General features: G+C 37.8%; 1 protein-coding gene across 1 annotated transcript; it reads left to right on the top strand.

Annotated features, from left to right (window-relative positions):
• The first annotated feature begins 7,232 nt into the window (after nucleotides 1-7,232).
• Nucleotides 7,233-18,361, top strand: LOC116212401 (beta-amyrin synthase-like). Its single transcript, XM_031546996.1, has 18 exons — nucleotides 7,233-7,507; nucleotides 7,707-7,938; nucleotides 14,197-14,382; nucleotides 14,467-14,556; nucleotides 14,752-14,949; nucleotides 15,154-15,238; nucleotides 15,343-15,509; nucleotides 15,590-15,778; nucleotides 15,873-15,986; nucleotides 16,067-16,186; nucleotides 16,293-16,415; nucleotides 16,494-16,592; nucleotides 16,693-16,749; nucleotides 16,862-17,052; nucleotides 17,157-17,334; nucleotides 17,461-17,541; nucleotides 17,636-17,719; nucleotides 18,007-18,361. The coding sequence occupies exons 2-18, from the start codon at nucleotides 7,738-7,740 to the stop codon at nucleotides 18,124-18,126; spliced, it is 2,283 nt and encodes a 760-aa protein (XP_031402856.1). The 5' UTR covers nucleotides 7,233-7,507; nucleotides 7,707-7,737; the 3' UTR covers nucleotides 18,127-18,361.
• The last annotated feature ends 7,013 nt before the right edge of the window (nucleotides 18,362-25,374 follow it).

Here is a 25,374-nt window from a genome sequence, read left to right as displayed (position 1 = left end):
TTCGAACCCCAAGGGAGCTCAATAAACTTCGTAGCCAAAGTACTTCACTCATAGTGGCAGCCATAGCACTGTACTCAGCTTCTGCAGACGATCTACACACCGTAGTCTGCTTCTTAGTCTTCCAAGAGATCGGTGATCCTCCAAGTGTGACGAAGTACCCCGAAACTGATCGTCGGGTCATGGGGCAGCTTGCCCAATCTGAATCACAATATGCCACTAGATCCAAAGATTCAGGTTGTATGAAAATCCCTTGTCCAGGTGACTGCTTCAAATAGCGCACCACTCTCATGGCTGCATCCCAATGTGGTTGACATGGATCTTGCATGAATTGTGCCAATATGTGCACTGAATAACATAAATCTGGTCTGGTGATAGTCAGATAAATTAATCGACCAATCAAACGTCATATCTGCTTGCATCTTCAAGACAGGAGCCCGAACCAGCTGTGAGCCCATGATTCTGCTCCATGGGAAAATAAGAAGGTCGAGATCCCAACATCCCGCACTCAGTTATAATATCAAGTGCATATTTTCTCTGACAAAGAAAAAGACCAGAATCTGTACGAGTCACCTCAATTCCTAAAAAATACTTCAGTGGACCAAGATCTTTGATCCGAAAACACTTATTAAGATACTTCTTAAAAGAAGCACAATGTCCAGAATTGTTGCCAACCACTATAAGATCATCCACATAAACCAGAACTCCCAGAAAGATATCTCCTTTTGAATAAACAAATAAGGAATGGTCGGCACCAGATTGCTGAAAACCATATCTTCGCAATGCGTCCGCAAATTTAGAGTACCAATTGCGCGATGCTTGTCGAAGACCATAAAGAGACTTTTGGAGACGACACACAACCCTTCTTCTATGGGAAGAAAATCCAGGTGGTAGCTTCATATATACCTCTTCATCTAGATCTCCATGCAGAAAAGCATTTTGCACATCCATTTGATGCATCTCCCAACCCTTTGCTATCGCCACAGCCAATAGACACCTCACAGTAACCAATTTAGCTACAGGAGCAAACGTCTCATGAAAATCAATACCTTCTACTTGAGTAAACCCCTTCGCAACCAAACGTGCCTTATATCGCTCTACACTTCCATCTGCACGTCGCTTTATTTTGTAGACCCATTTACAGTCTATAGGTCGCTTACCTGGGGGCAATGTCTCCAATATCCAAGTCCGATTCAATTCCAATGCTCGTATTTCTTCCGCCATTACTGCTTTCCATCGAGGATCACGAACTGCTTCTTGGTAAGTTCTAGGCTCAATATCCGAATCAATTGCAGCCAAATAGGACAGATCCAAATTAGGAGATCCAGTTTGAGCTAAATAAGTTTCAATAGGATACGACATACCTGAGGATTTCGATGGAATGGGCGAGCAGGGGGGGTAATGTGTGGCAACGTGAGTAACAAAATTTTTATCTTCATGATCAACAAAGTCCTTCAAATATGTTGGCGCTCGAATTTCTCTACCCGATCGTCGCGAAGCTTGAGCATCAGATCCTCTCAGCTCTGTTGCAATTTGCTGGGATTGGGCCGGAATAATTCGGCATGCAGGCTGAAATTCCTGCTCCCGTTCTAGACTGGACAGGGCCTCTTGCTCCAATTCTCTCTGCAGCCCACTAGATCTATTATTTGATGGGCTGAGCAGAGATCCATCCAAACTTCCTCGAGGCCCCGCAGGATTTTCTGATCGTGGACTGGACGCTGCTCCACTTGTGCTTCTCTGAGGCCCCGCAGGATTTTCTGGACTGGGCAGTGGCCTATCACGGGCCTCCTTTCCTCCTTCCATTTCTTCCCTGATCCACCACATATCTCCCTCCCCCTCAAAAACAAAGTTCTCTCCAGCCCATGTCTTCGGGAAAAATAGAGGATTCCCGGTTGTCATCTTCGGGTGATTACTTTTCTTAAATGGGAATTCACTCTCAAAAAATTGCACGTCCCTTGAAACAAAGAATTCTTCCTTCTCCAAATCAAACATCCGCCATCCTTTCTTTCCATGGGGATACCCCACAAATATACATCTCCGAGACCTCTCAGCAAACTTATCTTTGTTACGTGGTCAATGATGTGCATAACATAAAGATCCGAATACCCGCAGATTTGAATAACTTGGTTTTCTCTGAAAAAGAACCTCATACGGACTTTTGCCATGCAATATCTGTGTCGGCATCATGTTAATCAAATAGGCCGCTGTCGCAACACTTTCTCCCCAGAAACGTGTAGGGAGTGAGGCCTGAAATAATAGTGCACGTGCGACATTAAGTATGTGCCTATGCTTTCTCTCCACTCGTCCATTTTGTTGCGGTGTGTCCGTACAAGATGTCTGATGCACAATTCCATTCTGAAAGAAGAAATCTTGTAACTCCCGAGACAAGAATTCTAGCCCATTATCACTTCGTACCACTTTCACAGTAGTTCCAAATTGATTTTTGACTAAATTACAGAACCCCATCAAACTTCGTCGTGCTTCCGTTTTATCCTTTAACATATACAACCAAACTGCTCGGCTATGATCATCCACAATAGTCAAAAAATAACTTTCTCCCGAAATCGTCTTCTCTTTATAAGGACCCCACAAATCTCAATGCACAAGATAGAATGGAGATGGAGCTTTATTTGAACTCAAATTAAATTGCAAACGAGTTTGTTTAGCCCGAAGACATACATCACAGCCTTTATTCTTCATGGAGTTAGAATCGAAATCAATCTCACTTATTTTAATACCACTAGATGGATGCCCGAGCCGTTTATGCCAGATATCTCCTGAGCCAAACACTTGAGCCTGACAAGCCAACACCGATGATGCTAGCCACCGCAAGTAGTACACCCCCCCTTGAAGCTCACCCAGTCCAATTATCTTCCTCGATATGCGGTCCTGTATGAGACATAACCCAGGTAAGAATGTCACAAAGCAATCCATATCTTTGCTTAGTTGGCCGACCGAAATCAAATTGCAATTAAACGATGGCACAAATAAGACGTTCTGCAAAGTGAACAAATTCCCAAGTCGCACAGTCCCCATATTCCTTGCTTGAGTGGACTTTCCATTAGGAATATAAATAGAAAATTCTTCTCCAATTGGCCTCGAATCATCCAAATAATTCACACAACCGGTCATATGTCTTGATGCCCCTGTATCAATTATCCATTCTCCCTTTTCAACAAAAATAAAATTATTATTAGATTTACCGACTAGTGGCTCATTTTCCCTTTCATGTGCTGCGATCATGCTAAGCAATGTTTCAAGTTGAGTGCTGGATAATCCCGGGATGGAATTACCCCCGCCACTGGTTCCCGCTCCTTCATGTACTGCATTAGCCAGTGCATTTCCGGTTGACTTTCCTCCATTCCACTGCCCCAATGTTGGTCCACTCTGACTTGTATTTTGTCCTTTCCACCGCTGCCCAGTAGTCTGCCCGGGTGCTCTCCATTGCCCTTGTCCTCCTTGCTTCCCTTGTTCAGTTGCCTTCCTCCCTTTGCCCTTATTTCCTTCTGCAGGCGAACCATGGAGCGTCCAGCAAGAGTTTCTGATGTGGCCTGGTCGACCACAATGGTCGCAGATCGGCTTGCCCTCTGCTGTCCAGCGCTGTCCCTGTCGATTTTCGCTCGCCCCCTTCACAGCGAAAGCTCCCAGCTCGATTCCCCCTTCTGGTGTGCGTACAGTCTCGCGGGAGCGGACAACAGCAAGTTGATTCTCTTCCTCTGAGACCATCTGATATATTCTGCTTAATGTTGGTAAGGGCACGGTCCTGAGAATGTCGGACCTCACTCCTCGAAATTGGTCGTCTAATCCCATCATGAATTGATATACTTTCTCCTTTTCTCTCTGTGCAGCATACCGTGTAGCAGCCTCACAGGAGCATCCCGGTGACTCAAGGTAATTCTCGAGCTCGTCCCACAACGTCTTGATTCCCGAGTAATACTTTTGGATTGTCTTCCCTCCCTGTCGATACATACAGATATCAGACTTCAATTGATATATTCTCGTTTCATTGCCTTGAGAATATCTCTCCTTCAAATCATCCCAAAGCATCTTTGCTTCCGTTGCATAAGCCGCACTCGGTTGAAGTTCCTTCTCCAGTCCATTAAAAATCCAAGCCAAAACAAGAGAGTTGCACATCTCCCAGTTTTCCAGGTTCGGGTCACCTCGTGGTGGTCTCGGGACCTTGCCTTCCACAAATCCCAGCTTCCCTTTCGCTGTCAATGCAATCGTCATTGCCCTTGACCATGTCAGGTAATTCTCTCCATTAAGCAAACATGAGGTGATTTGTACCCCCGTGGAATCCGAACTTCCGATCCTGTAAATCGCAGAACCCTGCATCCCTTTCCCGGAGTTTTCAACCTTTTCTTCCCTCTTCGTCATCCCTTCTCATTAATTCTCAAATCTTAGAAGTTCCAGAGAAAGCCTGGCTCTGATACCATCTTAAGACTCCAATTTAGAATTAATCATTCTGATCTATTCATCGGGGTAACGAGCTACATATATACAATCTGTTCTATATCCGAAAAAGAAGAAAACTAACTTTAGAATATTACAATATCTCGAGATAACAGAAAGATAATAGAAAATGTATTTCGGATATCCCGAATATCTCTCAATAAAGCTCATCATTTGATCACTCAAGGAAGGGATTCGAGCTCTGAAGCGATGGGTTTCGCAGCCAAAATCGCGAATGATTTCGGGGGCACTAACCCTAATTTCGCCGATTCGAATAGGGGAGACTTCACGGCTCGGGGAGACTTCACGGCTTGTGGACGGACCAGGCATCACCGAGCCACCTGCTACCAATTCTATGGATGTTCGACCACCAATCAACAACATCAACGGAGTTCGAAGGGGAACTCGTCGGGGCAATCGCGGGGAGGAAAGTTCAGGACTTCTTCTTCGCCCTCTGTTCCACACCAGCGTCGAAATGCAGGTGTCGGGTTCGGTTTATCCAACCCGGGACAATCCAGCAATTATTACTTGGGCAGCCCATTTCAGATGCATACGGCCCAACTGAATCGTGGGCGGTGGAGGCCCATTCAATCGGCCCAACATTCTTCTTCCCAAAGTCCAGTAAAACATATAGCGGGCCAGGCCCAGGTCCATGGCGAACAGACAGCACTGAGTCGTGGGCAGTGGAGGCCCCTTCAGTCGGCCCACTCAGTTGGCCCAGCATTTTTCTTCCCAAAGTCCGGCAAACCATATAGCGGGCCAGGCCCAGGCCCATGGCGAACAAACAGCAGACCTCAGCAAATTAGCACATCTCTCTGAGGCCCAATTACAGCAACTTGTCTCGATGGTCACACGAGACGATGGTGAGGTTCATCGTTTAAGTGGTGAGAATTTTATGCCAATTACTTCACAACTTGATTGGATCATTGATTCGAGAGTTTCGCGACATATGACTGGTAACTTGGACAGTCTTTTTGATATTATTCCAATTAATGATGGTCCAATTATTCATGTTCCGAATGGAACAACAAAGGCCGCTTTCATTGGGAAGGTCTCTTTTGGAGATGATATCGTCCTTCATAATGTTCTCTACGTGACAGATTTTAATTGCAACTTATTGTTTGTGGCTCAATTATTTCGGGAACTTAATTGTAGTGTACACTACATTTTCTGGTCTTTGTTTGATTCAAGACCGCACCTTGGGGAGTACGATTGGAGTGGGTGAACTTCACGGGGGTCTGGCTTCTGCGACAAGTGTCTTCTTCGATTCAAAGAGCACGAGCAATGAAAGCATATACTGAAGACATTTGGCATAAGAGTTTGAGACATCCTTCATGCCGAGTTAAGTTCGAGAGTAATTCCATTTTTATGCATCGGTTAAATAGTAATGCACTTTGTGACGTATGTTGCCGAGCAAAACAGATACGCTCCAGTTTCCCAATAAATTCCACCAAAGCTTCTTTTTTTTTTCAATTAGTGCATTATGACATATGGGGGCCCTACAAGTATGATTTTAAAATCATACTTTGAAACCAAACAAGCCATTAGTCTTTGTTTGATTTTGAAATAAAAAAGTCTACTCTACCCTATCCAAATCTATTCTTTCTCAAATTCAACATTGCAATCATTATTGTTTTGTCTTTTTCTCCATTTAATAATAATTTATCACTCATTTTTTTCCTAATCATTTTTATAATTAATTTTTGAATAATAAATTCATCATCTACTTTCACATCTATATATACATAGATAAATATATTCTCACTCATCCATATATTTATGAACACTTGCAATCATTACACAAAATTAAGTTAAATTGGATCCTGATCCAACTCGAAAGCAAAACGCAAGCTTCTAAATTCTTTTTTATAGATATCGGCATAGATTAGCCTTATGAAGACGTTACTGAAACTTCACCAAAAGTCCTCATTGCGCTAGGACATTTTTAACCGTCGGCAAAAGAAGAGTTGCCTATAGACCTTTTTCCCATAGTGAATGATGCTGCTTTCCGTATGATTCTTCATTTGTTGCTTCGGGCGGAGATGCATTTCGTGTCATCTAGAGTATAAGATATTTTCTTATGCAGCAGAACATAATCAATTTTTTGCTATGTAGTCAATGCCAGCAGCTTAATCAATTGCTTCCTTAAGAAAAGAAGGGACACGAAATGTCGATGCAAAGTTGACAGCTGAACAATAATTTATTCATATCTAAAGCTAATTGGTACAAGAAACATAAGTCAAAGTGCCAGTAAGAAAAGATATGATGATGCAATATATTAAATTCATATATGCCCATGTGACAATCATCTATGTAAATAAGTGAAATCCCAAGGTCCGCATTGTGTATATGATTTGTTGTGGTCGCTGCCACTGAATTATCAAGGTGTGTTTACTTCCGGCTGATGACAAGCCGATTCATCATCAATAATGATAATGAGAGCGCAGTATGAGTGGTTGATAAACTAATCAAAATTACTATATTAATTTTTTAAGGGAAAGAGCTATATTAAAATGAAATAAGAAAAATATAGTAAATTTAATGGAAAGTGAAGTTAGAAAGAAACGGAAGGAGTGGTTGAGAAACTAAAAATATGTTTCCATGATGTTCCGAGTTCGATACCCTGTAGGACTAGCCATACCCCTTTATTAGATATTAAGATTTCTATATCATTGTACTAAACTCATGAGCATCAGCTGTAATCATAAAATTAAAAAAAAAGTATTCTAGAATTTTAAAAAATCTCCTTTATCAACTTCCCTTCCGTGTTCTTTCACTCCATTTCCCTCAATTCAAAGGGAGGCCTAAAGTATAAATAGGAGCATGAGGTCTGTGACTTCTTCAAGACAAATCAGAAGAGCTCATCACATTAGGCTTAAACCCATAATACATTCTCCCTTGCTTTCTTTCTTCCTCCCTCACTCTCCCACTTTCAACCCTGAATTAAAATTCTTGGTCTCTAATATTGAGTAATTTACTCTGCTAATTAGGCCCTATTCAGCTTCTCTTCGGTATAATATTACCTCCGAGTGACCGATATCTCTTCCCTGATAATAAGGTAATGCTTCCGGATTCATCCTATTATGTGTATATTTACGCAGACGGTCCTTGATTAATTAGCAAGTCAGTCCGTTGTGAACTCTCTATCATCCAATAAAAGTTTGACAATTATCGTCATGGTGGGGTTATGAATTTAGCAAGTCAGTGAATATGGAGATATTGACAAGAGAGTTATGTACTGTCTATAACTTTTACAGTATTCTCGGCGGCAAACTCATTAAAAAAGAAATGTGGAGGCTGAAGATAGCTGAAGGAGGCAACAGCCCGTACTTGTACAGCACCAACAACTATGTCGGCAGGCAGATATGGGAGTTCGACCCGGAGGCGGGTTCCCCCGAAGAGAAGGCTGAAATTGAAGCCGCTCGCCTCAATTTCTACAACAATCGCTTCAAGGTTAGGCCCAGCGCCGACCTCCTCTGGCGGTACCAGGTACATGCTACTAGCTACATCTTTTTCATGCGATTGATCATCTGTTCATATAGACGTATCCTCTTTCTCATTTTTAAATGAATTTCCATTCCATCCACCGGAAGCTTAGTAATTGGCCATTAAGCAACATTTTGTCGTGGTGGTGGTTGGATTATAATATTCAAATAATTCAATTCTTCATTGGACCCTCGTTTCGTAAAATCCTTTTCGTTTTTCCCCTTTAACATTTTTCGTTTTTCTCATCAGCATTTTTCGTTTTTTTTCCTTTTCGTAAAATTCTTCATTGGACAATCTTCATTAGAAACAAAACAACCAATCTTTTTTTTTGGTCCCTTTTCCGAGTAAAGATCCAAATTTTAAATTAACTTTCACCGTTCTTCGCGAGTACGTCCAATATCACTTGACTAGGTAAGAACTCGCGGCATATTATCTATAGACAACATATAACAGTTGGAAACTCCGTTTATTATTTCTCCACATTTAAATTCCAAAAACTAACCTTCAATATTTAATAAAATTACATAAATACGGGGTTGGAATGAGTCGATTCTAAGCTGCAATTGCGTGAGTCAATATTTATTATTTCGCCTGAGAATAAAATGCTCCCTACGAGTTGACGTGAGTAGATTCTAAGCAATCGCGTGTAGACAGTCAATTTTTAGTGTCCCTTATGGGGTTGTGTGAGTCCATTTCAAGTGACGTCCATGCACACAGGATCAATCTTTAGTGCCCCCAACGAGTTGGGTGAGTCGATCCCAAGCAATTACACACGAACACCGCAAATTCCCGGTTCCCCTCGAGTTGGGTGAGCATTACTAGTCCTCCTCTACATCCCTTCGACGGGAGTATTTTACTCTAGAAGGAAGGAAAATTTGAGGAAAATATTAAAAATATATAACAAAACGGAAGCTTAAAAAAAGAAAAAGAAAAATGTGAGAATCAGACCGCAACGTGAAGTCAACAAATAAAAAATAGAACGACAATAGTGTCATTCAGTATTTCATGTTTCTATTTCTAGGCGATAGTGCAACTGAGTATTTTAAGTTTAATCACAAATTCTAGATATACCACATGTCCTGGCGTATTATATTTACTTTTGCAAATATTTTTTCAATTGCTATATACATTTATATATACTAGTGAATTTACACATGCATTGCACGTGAAACCTTCATTGATAAGATTAAAATACATAATACTCGAACGACGGAACATATAAGAAAACTCTTTAAAAAAAAAGAAATATATAAAGTACAAGTAAATTAATAGAATATCTTTTTGAATGAATTTGTGACTATTTCTAATCAGGAATCTGTTCTTACTTTAATTTATAAATAAATAAAATAAAAAATAGTTAATAATATCTTTAAGAGTTGATGACCCCAAAAAAGCAAAAATTTGGCCTTTTTATTATTTGTAGCATGAATTTTTTAATTGAAAAAATTACAAATTATTAGTTTCTTATAACGTCTAGCGTATCATCACTTTCATGTCAATTTTAAAGGATTTTTCTAACGTGACACTAACATTGTAGACATGACACATGGGGAAGTGGGCCATGCGTATTTAAATATTAAATTAAAAATAAAAATTATTAAAGGAAACTAATAATATTCACAAAAAAAATATCATCTAATTTTATAATAAAATAAATAAATAATATTAAATTCAATGGAAACATATATATGTATATATATTAATAATAGTATTTACATATGTGTAGCACAAAAAGTATATACAAAATTAACATACTAATGACAAATCACTATATCTAAATTTACGAAATTATCCCCATTACTTTTTACTCTATTGAAGAATCGTAAAACTGAAGGCAATAATAAAACTGTCAAACTGCTCAAATTTTAAACATATATATCTTATCTCACTCCTCCATCAATTCACACGTGGTCATCTTCCATTCTACTTTTTACTTATTTCTCTTCAACCCCCACTCCATCGCTAACTCAACCTAAGTTATTTTTCTTCTCTTTCACTAAAAAATTATTTTTTCAATTTTCATCACAATTTTTTAAATTTTTTCATTAACAGCACAACTATGTAAAATTACACATGGTACGTAATGATGAAAATACAGAGGTAACGTTTTAAACTTTTTTTTATATTGCGCGTAGCACTGATGCATAATCTACTGTATGAATAAAAAAATTGATAAGTACAATTGAAATATTGAAAATGATTTAAAAATGAAATTAATGCGATTTAAAAATAATTTATTTAATGAAAATTTTTCCAGTTGATATATTTTTCTGACTTAATCTTTCACTTCAATAGAATATCCTAAAGAAAAAGTAGAGAAATGAATTCGAAATTTTAAACTTTACAAAATAATTAATAGAAATATTATTTTCACGAATAGACTTGCAATGAAACCCATAACTCAAATATCTAGAAAAATTCGACCCAAATCGATCGAAAAATTCCAAAAATTAAAGACCTTAAGGGTTGGGTTTAAGTTTTAAAGAAATAAAATTGAAAGGAAAGTGATCAGACCCAATTTTATGTATACATAAATTTATTTTAGTATTCATATTATATATTATAATTTATACTTAACAAATAAAATAAAAAATAAACAATACACTTTAGATACATTATGTATATATAAATTTAAAGAAATAAAATTGGAAGGAAAGTGATCGGACTCGATTTTATGTATATATAAATTTATTTTAGTAATTCGTATTATATATTATAATTTATACATAACAAATAAAATAAGAAAATAAACAATACACTTTAGATCCCACCAAATGCACATAAGTAATTTAATTTTAGTTATAAACTAATAAATTGTATTGATAATCGATATTAGATTTGCATTAGAAGCAACTTATATCTCCAAGTTTACACACGTACCCTTGAGGAGCAAGAACGAAAATGTACCTAAAGCTCATGAAGGAGAACATTAATAGCATGAGGACTTTATGCTTGTGCAACATTATTAGCACGTGGGCGTGGCAAGCACTATAGTGGCAATGGATAAAATGGTAGTCGATATCGGTGGATAAAAGAAAAAGAAGAGAAAAAGAATAAGGAGAGAAAAAGAAACATGAGATAAAAGAAAACAAAATTAAATAAAAAAAATTAATGATATGGTATCTCTTTTGTTTGAAACTCTTCTTCTCTTTCTTTCTTTTGTTCTCCCAACAATGTACTTTTGTATCCATAGAATCCCATAAAAAGTATTATTGGGACTTGAAAACAAATTACTAATGGCATAATGTCTTAAATAATATTTTAATAAATAAATATGAATTTTGAAAATTTAATAAAAAATATAAATTTTTCAATCACAAGATTTATGTCAGTAAATCATCAAAAAAATTCATCTATTAAATAATTTTAAAAATTCTTAACATAAAGTTTGAAAATACATCAATACAAATGTAAATAGGAAATAGGAGAGAGGAGCTGTGAGCGTTGAATGGGGAAATTATTTCATATTTGATACATTTGTCAGAGTGAATAATTATGGGAAAAAACATGCTAGGTAGTTTTTATAGTGAAAAAGTATGAAATGGTGCCTTGAAATCAGGTCATGAAAAAGAATAGGTATAAGTTGGTTTTTGAAACTTAAAAAAAATAAAAAGGATTATGGTCGAAGAAAAAGAATACGGGAAATTTTTTCAGCGATTAGTAAAGTCGAAGAATAAGAATAATTAAAGGAGAAGTAATTAAAAATCGAAAGAGAAAATAAAAGAGATAAAATTGTAAATAGGAAAGGGGAAAGAGGAACCGTGAGCGTTGAATGGATAAGTTATTTCATGTTTGATGCGTTTGTCAAAGTGAATAATTATAAGAAAGAATACACTATGTAGCTTTTATAGTAAAGAAGTATGAAAGGGTACCTTGAAGTCGAAATGTCATGAGACAGCATACGTAAAAGTTATTTTTTCCATTAAAACGAATGAAATGATGCCATGTTATTGAAAAGATTTGATATTTAGTATCATTCGTATTATTTGAGTAAACGGTAAAATAATAATATTATTAGTTTACCAAAGGTGAAAAGGAAAAAAAGTTGGAGAAACACTTGGGGAAGGGTTGTACTTTAGAAGAAATGTACAAAGTTAAACTCAATAGGCAATATATGATAGATAGAACATGTGAGGCAACAAATGTTGAGAATGAGCAATGAATAAAGAGTTAAAAGTGTGTGAAAAAAGTCATACTAATAAAGCACATCAAAAGTGTGGGAGTAAAATGTATGAAAAAAAAGGTCAAAATTTATGAAGGATACGGTTATTTTTTAAAACAATAATATAGAAAACATGAAATTTTGAAAATAACCACGTGATTCATAGCAATGAGACAAAGAATATAAGAACATGTTAGGATAAAAGATGTTGAAAACGAACATATGATGCAATGAAATTATGAAGCTATAAATCGTTATGAAATAATAAAAGAACAAATATATATGTGATGAAGAACTAACTCCATTGAGAGAGATGTGGGGCAATAAAGCATTGAAATTGAGTAATGAATAGAAAGAGCCAATTTATATATATAGCGAAAATATGCGATCAAAAGTTATGAGCCTAAAAGGTACGAGAAAATGTCACGAGGGTATAAACATATTTTTAAGATATTGAAAATGGGATAAACTTGTCATACTTTTACATATAGATTATTTTTATGAAAACACTATCTTATATTATTAATATGAAAATTCTAAGCACAAAATCGAAATATTATTATAGTACAAATTGAGGGAAAGGTAAAAGAGGAGTGAGCGAACAAGAGACAGTCAGGTCCTAACTTGGGACTCTAATGCCAAGGAAAGTGTATTAGCTACAACGTAGGTCGTTGTTATTTGTTTCTTTATTATTTGGCCTAGTTTAAGGCAATGAAAGGAAATAAAAAAGAAAAAAAGAAAGCCCCTTTCTGTCTTCAATATTATAAATTTTTCTTCTGCTTCCTTTTAAATCCTTTTTTTTCCCATTCAGTCCTATCCTTTTTTTTTTTGCTGAATCATTCAGTCCTATCCTTAGTATGGCACACTTGTTCATTTTAATCCTAATGTCAATTTTTCGATAAAAAGTTACTTTTTTTTTATCTAAATCTATTATCAAAATATAATTTATTAATAATAGATTTCCCAGAAACCAAAAAATTTATAAGTAAAGAAAATGAGAATGTGAAAATCAGAGAAGGGAAGGGAGAGGGAGATGCAGTGGTGGAGGACTACGCTGTTCGCTGGCGACCACAACTGCCTTGGCAAGGTCGATGGTGGCTTCTGGGATATTCCCTCCCATTTCACAACCTTTTTCTTAATTGTTCAAAACATTTGTAATGCCAAAATTATCTTATTATCTTAATCCAATAGTGAGAAAATGACACGCAAACTAATTTCGGATGGATCTAATTACATGATTATTTAGTGGTTGTTATTAACTTTGATCACTCTTTATTTTTTCAGAACATTACACAGTAAGGCATGATTTTTTGACTTTTCTTCGAGACTCCATAGTTTGCTTTAATTTCATCAACTAGTATGACAATTTTGAATTTTTTTCACCATATAGTGCAATGTCAACTTTCCGTAAAAGACTTATTGTTTCCAGGAGGTGGCAAATGCCAAGACTATTTGAAGAACTACACCAGATAGCACGTTTTCTCACCTTTTTTGCAAATCCAACAATTTTTGAAAAACTGAAGTCACCTAGCTTGATTTTACCTTCCACATGTGCAAGGATGTTAAAAAAATTAGAAGTTTTTACTCTAGAGATCTCATGGTTTCATCCGTTTTTCAAATCTATTAAATAGTTTAAAAATTACTTAAAAAGACTCATAGTTTACATCTAGTTTCAAATCTATCATGGCGTTTTCACCATCAATATCTAACGGAAAAATTATGTCTGGATCACATTTTCTATATAAAGTTGACAAAGAAAAACTTCAAAATTAACGTGCTACCTAGTGAGATTACATCAAAATGTGCTTTTTTGTTAAAAAAGTAAAAAAAACTGTTTAATCTTATTTTTTCGTACCAATCCTTGGCTGCTCATTTGTGTCAAAATCCATTCGAAAAAGAACTTTGTAGATAAATCCCCAAGTGGGCCATCGTCTGTTCCACAACACCCATACAACACACAACACGAAACGAGAGGAAAAAAGAGGAATAAAAGGACTCAAGCTTTACTTCATTTTACCTATCATTCCCTTAACTTTCAAATTGGACGTTTTGTCCACCTAAACTATAAAAATTTAAACTCGTCGCTCTGTTCTTTGAAGTTTTTGCGAGATAAAAAGTTTGAGCAGACGATCCTGCCTGTAAGGATAGAGGAAGGACAGGAGATAACTTATGAGACAGCAACAACTTCCCTAAGGAGAGCAGTCCACTATTTCTCTGCCTTGCAGGGAAGCGACGGGCACTGGCCAGCTGAGAATGCCGGCCCTTTGTTCTTCCTCCCTCCTTTGGTCAGTTCCTTCACCAACCATGATTACTTAGCGAGTAAACTTGCACGCCTTGCTGATTATCCACCGCCAATTGATAATGTGCAGGTAATGTGCCTCTCAATAACAGGGCACCTCAACAGAGTCTTCTCTGCAGAGCATCGCAAAGAAATCCTTCGATACATTTATTACCATCAGGTACCATATCTAAAAAATAGTAGAGGAACCTTTCTGCTACGTAGCCAGTTTATATGAATGTGCCATATATATATATATGTATATGTTATAAATACATTTAAGAATATTGGTAGATTTAACTATAATAATTATTTGCCTATCGTCAAAATACTTGTGTTTTTGGAAATTAGAGTTGAGGATTTCTTCTGGTTGTAGAATGAAGATGGTGGTTGGGGATTGCACATAGAAGGACATAGTAATATGTTTTGCACGGCCTTGAACTACATATGCATGCGCATCCTTGGAGAAGGCCCCAACAGTGGCCAAGATAATGCATGTGCACGGGCACGTAAGTGGATTCGTGACCATGGTGGAGTCACCTACATTCCCTCGTGGGGCAAGACTTGGCTCTCTGTATGTCCCTCTTGTCCCAGCTAAATCACTCGAACATAATCTGGTCACTTAACAATTCAAGTGCTTAAAAATTGATTAATCTCTATTTGCCCTTAAAGATATTAGATTATATAGAGATACTTCAATTACTAAGATTGAAAACTACTATTGAGACCTAAATTTATTCAGTACTTTGTTTTTTATTTGCATTTGATTGGGGTTTAGATTCTTGGACTCTTTGAATGGTCGGGAAGCAATCCAATGCCTCCGGAGTTTTGGATGCTTCCTTCGTTCCTTCCTATAAATCCAGGTTGGTTATTCAGTCCTTCATTCGTCAAAATTATAATTATATTCCCTAATATGTTTTCTTGGGGTTCAATATTTTACACTCTGTCTTGATTCTCAAACCTGCAGCCAAAATGTGGTGCTACTGTCGGATAGTTTATATGCCCATGTCTTACTTGTACGGGAAGAAATTTGTAGGACCAATTACACCTCTCATTCAAGAGTTAAGGGAAGAGCTTCACACTCAACCTTATGACACCATCAACTGGCGAAAAGCCCGCCATCTTTGTGCCAAGGTATATTTTTCTACATTATGAGCTTCCATTACCTATCACAACACTGAAACAGTTCCCTTTGAGAGGACTTCTCATTGCAGGAAGATCTCTACTATCCACATCCTTTAATTCAGAACCTGCTTTGGGATAGCCTTTACATATTCACAGAACCAATCCTAAATCGTTGGCCCTTTAACAAGTTGAGAGAGAAGGCGCTGCAAGTGACCATGAAGCATATACATTATGAAGATGAGAATAGCCGATATATCGCCATTGGATGTGTTGAGAAGGTATGAGAATTAGGTTTGGTTAAAATTAATCTCTTTATGAGATTTGCAAGAAAGCAGCTCCACTGAGATTCATATTATAAATTGTTTCAAACAGGTACTATGCATACTTGCATGTTGGGTGGAGGACCCTAATGGAGATTATTTCAAAAAGCATCTAGCAAGGATCCCAGATTACATTTGGGTTGCTGAAGATGGAATGAAGATGCAGGTTACTACTCTTGAATTTCGTAAAATTGGATTCAAATTGATCTTATCAAATTGGTATTTTCCTTCTCATATTACTTGTAGAGTTTTGGAAGCCAACTGTGGGATACAAGCCTTGCAATCCAAGCATTACTTGCTAGTAATCTTGTAGACGAGATAGGACCAGTGCTAGCAAGAGGACATAATTTTATCAAACAGTCTCAGGTTACTTAGCTGGTGCCTCCCTTTATGTGAACAGTCTTGCCTTTCCATCATAATGTATTGTTTAGAGAGGCCTAATAAAGTATTGTTATCATTTTGAACGTTTAAGGTCAAGGATAATCCTTCTGGGGACTACAAAAACATGCATCGCCATATTTCTAAAGGGTCATGGACTTTCTCTGATCAAGATCACGGGTGGCAACTCTCAGACACCACTGCAGAAGGATTGAAGGTAATGGGCCCTAAAGGGTTTCATTTCATCCGATCTCCGATTTATATTTTCTCATTTTTTTTCATCTCTCTTATGTAGTGCTGCTTGCTTTTCTCACTTATGCCCCGGAAAATTGTTGGAGAAAAGATGGAACCTGAGCGACTCTATGATACTGTCAACATCATTTTGTCCCTACAGGTGTAAATTAAACAAGCATCTTAGTGCGACGTGTATAGATTCTTAGAAGAACTTTATTGCAAAAGTTTAGACAAATTTGATGCTGTAAATCTTTTGATAGAGTAAAAATGGCGGATTAGCAGCGTGGGAACCTGCAAGAGCGGAGAAATGGTTGGAGGTAAGTACTGTTTATTTGAAGGATTACTTTTCATATATTTAACCCTATTTTGAATATTTTCTCTATTCTCCCTTTTATTTTTCTTCTGAATTAAGTGTCTTAATACTTGAAGCTTCTTAATCCAATGGAATTCCTTGAAGATATTGTGATTGAGCACGAGTATGTGGAGTGCACTTCATCAGCTATGCAAGCATTTATGATGTTCAAGAAGTTATACCCAGAGCATAGGGAGAAAGAGATTGACATTTTCATAACAAATGCTTCAAGATATCTCGAGAGTGTGCAAATGCTTGACGGTTCTTGGTATGCTTATCTTATTCTCAGGCCTCTCTCCCCTTATCATATATTTTTCACAGAAGACATTTGACTCATTGCAAAATACAAGTTAATGAAAGAACTGATGTTAGGTATGGAGAGTGGGGAGTTTGTTTCACATATGGTACATGGTTTGCTCTGGGAGGACTAGAAGCTGTTGGCAAGACCTACAACAACTGCGAGGCAATTCGCAAAGCCGTGGAGTTTCTACTCCAAACCCAGTTCGAAGATGGCGGATGGGGAGAGAGCTACCTCTCTTGCCCAAAGAAGGTAAAATTTATGCTACTTCAGGGTGCTTGTGGATGAAAATATATATACTTAAGGCTCATTTAAATGACCTTGTGATGAAAAATTGAGCTAAAATGTTGAGCAATTCGCAATGGAATTTTGTTGTAGAAATATGTGCCTTTGGAGGGAAAGAAATCGAATTTGGTGCATACTGCATGGGCTATGATGGGTCTGATTCACTCTGGGCAGGTAATTTTTAATGGTTTTTTGTTCACATATCATAAAATCGGTTGCGTCCTTTGTGAAAATTTCTCACGTATACAAGCTTCTCTATTATTGTCAGGCGGAAAGGGACCCGACCCCTCTTCATCAAGCTGCAAAGCTACTAATCAACTCCCAACTTGACAACGGTGATTTCCCCCAACAGGTTTGTATTAATACCCCAAGAAGCTATCTATATATAACATAAGCATGTATGTTCAATTAGAGAATGTTTAGAACTCCTAGGAAACTATTGTTCTTTTCCTATTATTTTGCAACATGCTGTATTAAAGGTCATTCAACTCAATTTTGAGAACTTACCAAAAACACGTGTTTCATTTACTGAATATTTTCCTTAACAAAACCAAAGGACCCTAACGATGTTTAGGATGTAATCATAGTCGCATGTTTATTTTTGTCAGTGTTGTGAAAGCTTTGTGGTTCTATTGGCAGGAAATCACAGGAGTATTCAAGAAGAATTGCATGTTACACTACCCATCTTATAGAAACATATTTCCAATATGGGCCCTTGCTGAATATCGAAAAAGCGTACCATTGCCAAGCAAGGAGTAAAATCTATTCGAATATTATCATGTTTATAAACTGTTATGATAAAGAAGGTAGGGAGGGAATGTTTCGCTAGCCTTTCTTGTGGTTACAATAATCGAATCTCAATAATTACTAGCAATTCTGTCATGCTACTAATATACTTGTTTGGCTTAATATTGTAACACATTATTGATGTAATGACAATTGTTAATCCTTACATAAAGTGAGGAATTTTTTTTTCAGTTACAAGGGAGGCTTATGGACCTAGTACATTGAAATAGAAATCTTAAATATCTAATAAAGGGGCACGGGTAGTCCCACTGGGTATCGAACCTGAGACCTTTTAGTCACCAAGCGAGAGGTGCACCACTGTACTATTCCCTCTCTAGATAAATAAGGATAATTTTGCATGTATATAAAATAATGATGGGCAATATGTCGACTTGATGGGGCAGACGACCTGGTAAGTCGGTACCTGGAGAAAAATAGGTTCTGACAACCCTATCTCAAAGGAAACGGCCTCCAGAGCAAAACTCACAGCCTTTGGCTGTGAAAGACGAGATTTTGGCCTAATTCAATCGTTTAAGGTCTCAAACTGGCAATTTTATGTTAATTAGGGCTTTTTTTTCTATTTTAGGAAATAATTTATCTTTAAGAATATTTTTAGAAAATAGTTTATCTTTAAGAATATTTTTAGGAAATAGTTTATCTTTAAGAATATTTTTAGGAAATAGTTTATCTTTAAGAATATTTTTATTTCTTTCGATATATTCTCGTTTTCTCTATTTAAACGATGTAAGCCTTAGTAGGGCAAAGGGGAGTGGAGTTGTTTTTTCATCAGTGAATAAAATTCAGAGCTTTCGTGCTTTGTCCAATCTCGGATTCGAGTTTGATGCCTATTTCCTGGTATTTGTAGAATCAACAGGTATAGAAGGTCGTAGTTCCGGTATTCGTGCGCGAATCAACGGGTCTGCGACAGGTTACTTGCGTGTACGCTGCGTCAGTTGGTATCAGAGCTGCGTTCGTTCTTGGATCAACGATGCCGCCCAGGAGAAGGGATCGTGTGGAAGATGTTCATGACTGTGAAAATCTGCGATATCTGGAGCAGAGGCTAGATCAGCTGGATCAAAGGATGGAGCAGAGGATAGATCGTATGATGGAGCAGTTCACACAGCAGATGGCTGCACTTTTGGAGAATCAGAATCGGAGAAACCCTAATCCGAATTCTGACCCTGATCGAGAGGAAATTGAGTATGATTCCAATTCTGAAGGGGACGCGACTTTGTTTTCCGAAGAGGATCCATCCGATGAAGCATTTTTTGTAGTGGGAGGCAATGGAGAGCCCAAGTTCGACGAGGAAGAGGAGAATGTGACAGGAATTGGGATTGGGGCAGCAGTGACGATAACTAAATCTATCAAGGAATTGCGGGATCTTGGTGAATGTTTGTCGAATCTTGATAGTGGGAACCTTGACTGCACCCGCTCTGGACCACGTTCAGCTTTTGATAGCAATGTCGTTTATCAGTTTGAGATAATGGAATATATTCTTGATTTTGACTTCGATGGGCATGGGGAAAATCATGATGCTGATCTTATCTCTAAACTCCTAGGGCGAATTCAATGGCAAATTCTCTCCACCCATGGGAGAATGATGCGACAGACGACCTGGCAAGTCGATATCTGGAGAAAAATAGGTTCTAACAACCCTATCTCGAAGGAAACGGCCTCCAGAGCAAAACTCACAGCCTTTGGCTGTGAAAAGACGAGAGTTTGGCCGAATTCGATCGTTTATGGCCTCAAACGGGCAATTTTATGTTAGTTAGGGCTTTTTTTTTCTATTTTAGGAAATAATTTATCTTTAAGAATATTTTTGGGTAAATTACAAAAAAAAACCCAAATTTTGTAAAAAATCTCAATTTTGTCCGAAATTTTGTTTGTAACAGAAAAAACCATAAGTTTTCTAAAATGTCTCAAAAATGACCTCCGTTATAACTTCCGTCAATTTTTGCCTACGTGTGACCTACGTGGACTGTTAAAGGGACCCACCATCAGCAGCAAAAATTGACGAAAGTTATAACGGAGGTCATTTTTGAGACATTTTAGAAAACTTATGGTTTTTTTGTTATAAAACAAAATTTAGGATGAAACTGAGACTTTTTACAAAATTTGGGTTTTTTTTGTAATTTGCCCAATATTTTTAGAAAATAGTTTATTTTTAAGAATATTTTTAGGAAATAGTTTATTTTTAAGAATATTTTTAGAAAATAGTTTATCTTTAAGAATATTTTTATTTCTTTCGATATATTCTCGTTTTCTCTATTTAAACGATGTAAGCCCTAGGGCAAAGGGGAGTGGAGTTGTTTTTTCATCAGTGAATAAAATTCAGAGTTTTCGTGCTTTGTCCAATCTCGGATTCGAGTTTGATGCCTATTTCCTTGTATTTGTAGAATCAACAGGTATAGAAGGTCGTAGTTCCGGTATTTGTGCACGAATCAACAAGTCTGCGACAGGTTACTCGCGTGTACGCTGCATCACGACTAGATCGGGTTAAGATGATAGAACTTCAACCCAACGCCGAGCACAATCAGTATTGTTTTGAGTGCCTATAAGGGGTTTGGAAATCTTCACTAACCTATTTTGGGAAGGCAAACTTGAAAGCTAAGTTGTTAATTCGTTGAAACGATACAATCCATTTAGGTTTTGGTATTGCCTCGGTCTTTTTAACCTGATATACAAATTTAAAGGTGCTATTAGCTTAAAGAAATTTAATATTTTATAACACCCAAAATTGGTATTATCCAATATTGGGTTCGATTGGAACAAGCTCGGGACTGCCCACTCGTGATAGGAGGGGGGAGTTATCAAATATAGGTAATGTCTACACCCCATTTTGATCCACCAGTACTCGAGGACCACCAAGGAGGACCTGACTACGCTCTTTACTTATTGACACTCACTGCTTTTGAAATGGGGGTATTTTCTTAATTTAACCCCAATTTTAAATTTTTTTAAATAAAACAATAAAAAATTCTTTACGGGAAGTTTTTGGGCCTAGCACCAAGTTATATTTTCAAAATCCGGAGCAAAACTCAGGATCGAAAAATATCTTTATGCATAATATTGATCCCTGCATTTTTCTCAATACAATGGTGGTCCAGGATCATTTTTGGGGTATCCGATTTAAAATACGAGAATTTCAGGTCTTACTTGTATCAATTTTGATTTTCTTCAAAATTCAAGACCATACTCGGGATTGTAAAATATTTTTCTGCATAATGTTGATCCTCAAATTTTTTTTAACACAATAGAGGTCCTAGAATATTTTTCAAATATTGAACAAAAGAGATCGAATTTCGAAAATAATTGAGCAATTACGATCAATGGTGTCAGAGGTTTGACGTCGATTTTCATTAAGATTCGATCTCCATCGATGCAAATTGGAATTCTTACAGAGCTGATTATTTTTCGAATTTCTCAATTTCAAATATTTTCGTTCCGAAAATATCAACGGTTCCGAGAAATCAAATTTCACCAGAATACGCTCGTGCGAGTAATAAAAAAGTATTTATAATAAAATGACCAAAATAAATAAATAAATGATGCGGCTAATGGGGTTCGGCCCCATGTGCAAGTGGCCGACCCATCCGCCACTCTCTGTAACTTTCCTTTCTTTTCTTTTTGTTCTTGGTTGCTCTGTATTCCCATGCAAGCTGCTCTGCAGATCCATTCCCTCCGTATTGGTTCTGTTGCTGATCGCTCCTTTCTTCCTTTTCTTTCTTTTTCTGTTCTTCTTCTTCCTTGGCAGGCTGCCCATGCTCGTGTGCCCATCCCTCTCCAACTTCTTCCTCTGCAAATCCATCTCCTTCACGCCACCTCTCATCTCTACTGCTCGATCACTTCCTCTGATCTTCCTCTCCATCTTTTGACTCGCTTACTCTCTGTCTATATTTTTTTTTTACCAGCTATCATCACCATTTCTCCCTTTTTTCCTCTCGGCTACAGCAGACATGCTGAGCACAGCCATCAACTCATCAGGCTGGTCTGTTGTCCTTAAATCATCGTGAACTCTCTCTCTTTCTCGGCAGAAAGTAGGTAGCAACGGCCATCTCCAGCTCTCCTTTGCCTCTTCTCCTTCATCTTCACGCAACCAGGGCCCTCGACTCCCATCCTCGGCTCCTCCTCATTTGCGGGGCTTCTTCCCTTTCTTCTTCTTTTCCCTGCATTATACTTGTCATTCCCTCTCGGTCATTTTTCCAGGAAGCATGGCCACCTCCTCCCTCAGCCATTCTTGCTGCTTACTGTGACCTCTGTCGTTTCTTGTTTACCACCATCACCCTCAGTTCTTTCAATCGGATCCATACAGCCACCAAACACATCTCCCTCTTCTCCTTTGCTGTCCATCACGTCTCTTATTTCTTTGCCTTTGTCACCATGCCACTGGAGTATTGTGTTGCTATCATAGCTCTCACTAGGTCCCTTTTTCGAGTTTCTGCAGCTGTTGTCACCCATCTTTGGTCCTGGGAGCTCTGGTGCTACTGCTGAGGTCGTTGTTGAGTTGCATAAAGCCCTTCCTGCGGTCGTTTACTGTCATTCCAGTGTTCATCACCACTGTGATCACCGTAAACAGCCCGCAACTGGTTTGTTTCAATGGATTTTCGAAGCTATATGAGCTCCTCTCGACCCTAGTTCGAGAAAGGTATTAAATCCCGAACTTAGTGGCATGTCTAGGGCTCCCTTTTGTTGACTAATTCGATGATTGCGATGATATTATGAAATTGTTTTTGATTGAAAAACACGAACCGGTTTGTTAATCCAAGTCGACTCTTTAAAACCGGGACGTGTGATAAAAACCGATATGAGCACGAATCCAAATATATTAATGAATTGGACTTCAAATTGGTTTTTTGAAACAAGAATCAATCTCATGTTCACTCGGCTTTACTGGAATAAAATCGACTCAAAGAATCAAAATCGGCTTAACTGATCACTTGAACTCAAACAGTTCTGAAAGCGCTGGGAAAAGGAAGTTGAGGGTGGGCAAGGGTGGTAAACCCTCTAAGTTACTCTCATGATAGTTGCCTCATGGAATGTTAGAGGGCTAAACGACCCTCTTAAGCATAAAATGCTTTATAAATTTATGAAGGACCATGATATAGGGGTTTTTGTCATAATTGAGATGCGGGTTAAACGGAATAACTATAAAAGAATTGTGGATAGTGGAGAGGCTGGTATTTGGTGAAGAATTATTAATTTTCTAGTAACAGTAGGTTGTGGATAATGATCCGGGAGGATTTGCAAGTCCAAATACTTGGCAAATCAAATCTAGTCAATTTATTCACATTTTGTTGAATGTTCCCAAAGGAGTTGGCTGGACTACATTCACTATTGTTTATGCTTCTAATGACCTAGTGGAAAGGAGGATATTATGGCATGATTTGAAGATCTTAGCTGGGAATATGAGACATAGCTGGGTATTGATGGGTGATTTCAATGCAGTTAATGATTTAGAAGAGGTTAAAGCAGTTGGTAGGGAGGTAGGTATTGATCAGAGCATGAGGGAGTTTGCTGATTTCATCTCCTCGGCTGTGCTCACGGATCATTCTTTTGTAGGCTGCTACTACACTTGGAGCAAAAAAAAGACAGGAGGGGTTCCAACCCAAGAAAATTGATAGGGTCCTAGTTAATGATTTATGGCTTCAAAAGGATATTGCTTCAGCTATGGAGTTTCTTCCATTGGGCATCCCTGATCATAGCCCATCACTATTAAGTTTTGGTGACAAGGAGAATGTTGACCCTTAGTCGTTCAAATCTTTTCACTTTTGGACTGAACACCCGGAGTATATGGTGCTAGTAAGGAGTGTTTGGTCGGAGGTTCAAGAAGGCACTCTGATGGCAGTTTTGTACAAGAAGTTGAGGAACCTCAAGAGGCATCTAAGATTCTTTAACAAAACTCATTTTGGGAATGTACATACAAAGATAGTTGATCTGCAAACAGAGCTTGCACAGGTTTAAGCTTCTCTCCTGGGCAATGATGGAGTGTCCATTGGAACTATCAAGAATGAGGTGGACTTGAGGGTTCAGTTGTTAGAAGCTCTTGAAAAAATGGAGAAACTCCTGAAACAAAAGTCACGGGTGGCATGGCAGAAAGCGGAAGACCAAAATACTACTTTCTTTCAAAAACAGTAAAGGAAAGGAATGCCAAAACTACCATACGGGTTCTTTACTCAACTTCAGGTGTCAAGTTGGAAGGAGTGCAAGAAATAAAAATGGAAGCAGTTAACTTCTATCAGGGCCTCTTGGGTACTCAAGATGAAAGATTTGGGGGGGTCTCGGCTGAACAACTGTCTTATATCCTTAAAAAGAAGGTCCCTCACACCAAATATCAATTGCTTACATCACCTATCACCGAAGAGGAGATCAAAGCAGCTTTATTCCCGATGGGGAATGACAAGTCCCCAAGTCCAGAAGGTTTCACGGTGTACTTCTATAAGCATGCCTGACAAATTGTTTGACAGGATTTTATTGGAGCTGTGCAACACTATTTTTCTACAAGGGAGTTATGCAGGGAGATGAATTCAATGATTACAGTTCTTGTTCCAAAGAAAGAAAAAGCTGATCGCATGAAGGATTTCCAATCTATATCATGTTGTAATGTGGTTTACAAATGTATTACAAAGGTGCTTGCCAACAGACTCAAGGAAGTGCTTCCTAAGGTTATCAGCTTGAATCATACGGCTTTTGTGCAAGGAAGGAAAATTTTCGATAATGTTTTTCTTGCTCATGAACTTGTGAGGAACTATCACAAACAAGGGATATCTCCCCGTTGTGTCATAAATATCGATCTTATGAAGGCCTTCAACTCTTTAAATTGGGATTTCATTTTCAACAGCTTGGAGGCTATGGGATTCCCCCTCACATTTCTCTGGTGAATCAAGGGCGGCATCATCTCACCTCATTTCTCAATGGCAATCAATGGATTCTTAGCCGGATATTTTGCAGGCCAGCGAGAACTAAGGCAGAGAGATCCTTTATCCCTCTATTTATTTGTCATTGCCATGGAGGTCTTCTTGAACCTCTTAGATATTGCCGCAGCTGAAGGTAGAATCGGTTTTCACCCAAGGTGTAAGTCTTTAAAGCTGACCCATCTCTGTTTTGTGGATGATCTGTTCTTATTCACTAATGGTTCAAAGGAGTCACTTACTGCTATTCTGAATGTGTTGAATTCCTTTTATAATTAGCCTGGTCTAAAGCTGAATCCTTAGAAGTCAGAGA

Source organism: Punica granatum, chromosome 6 (assembly GCF_007655135.1).
Source record: "Punica granatum isolate Tunisia-2019 chromosome 6, ASM765513v2, whole genome shotgun sequence".
Taxonomy (NCBI): domain Eukaryota; kingdom Viridiplantae; phylum Streptophyta; class Magnoliopsida; order Myrtales; family Lythraceae; genus Punica; species Punica granatum.
This window is presented reverse-complemented; position numbering and strand designations above follow the sequence as displayed.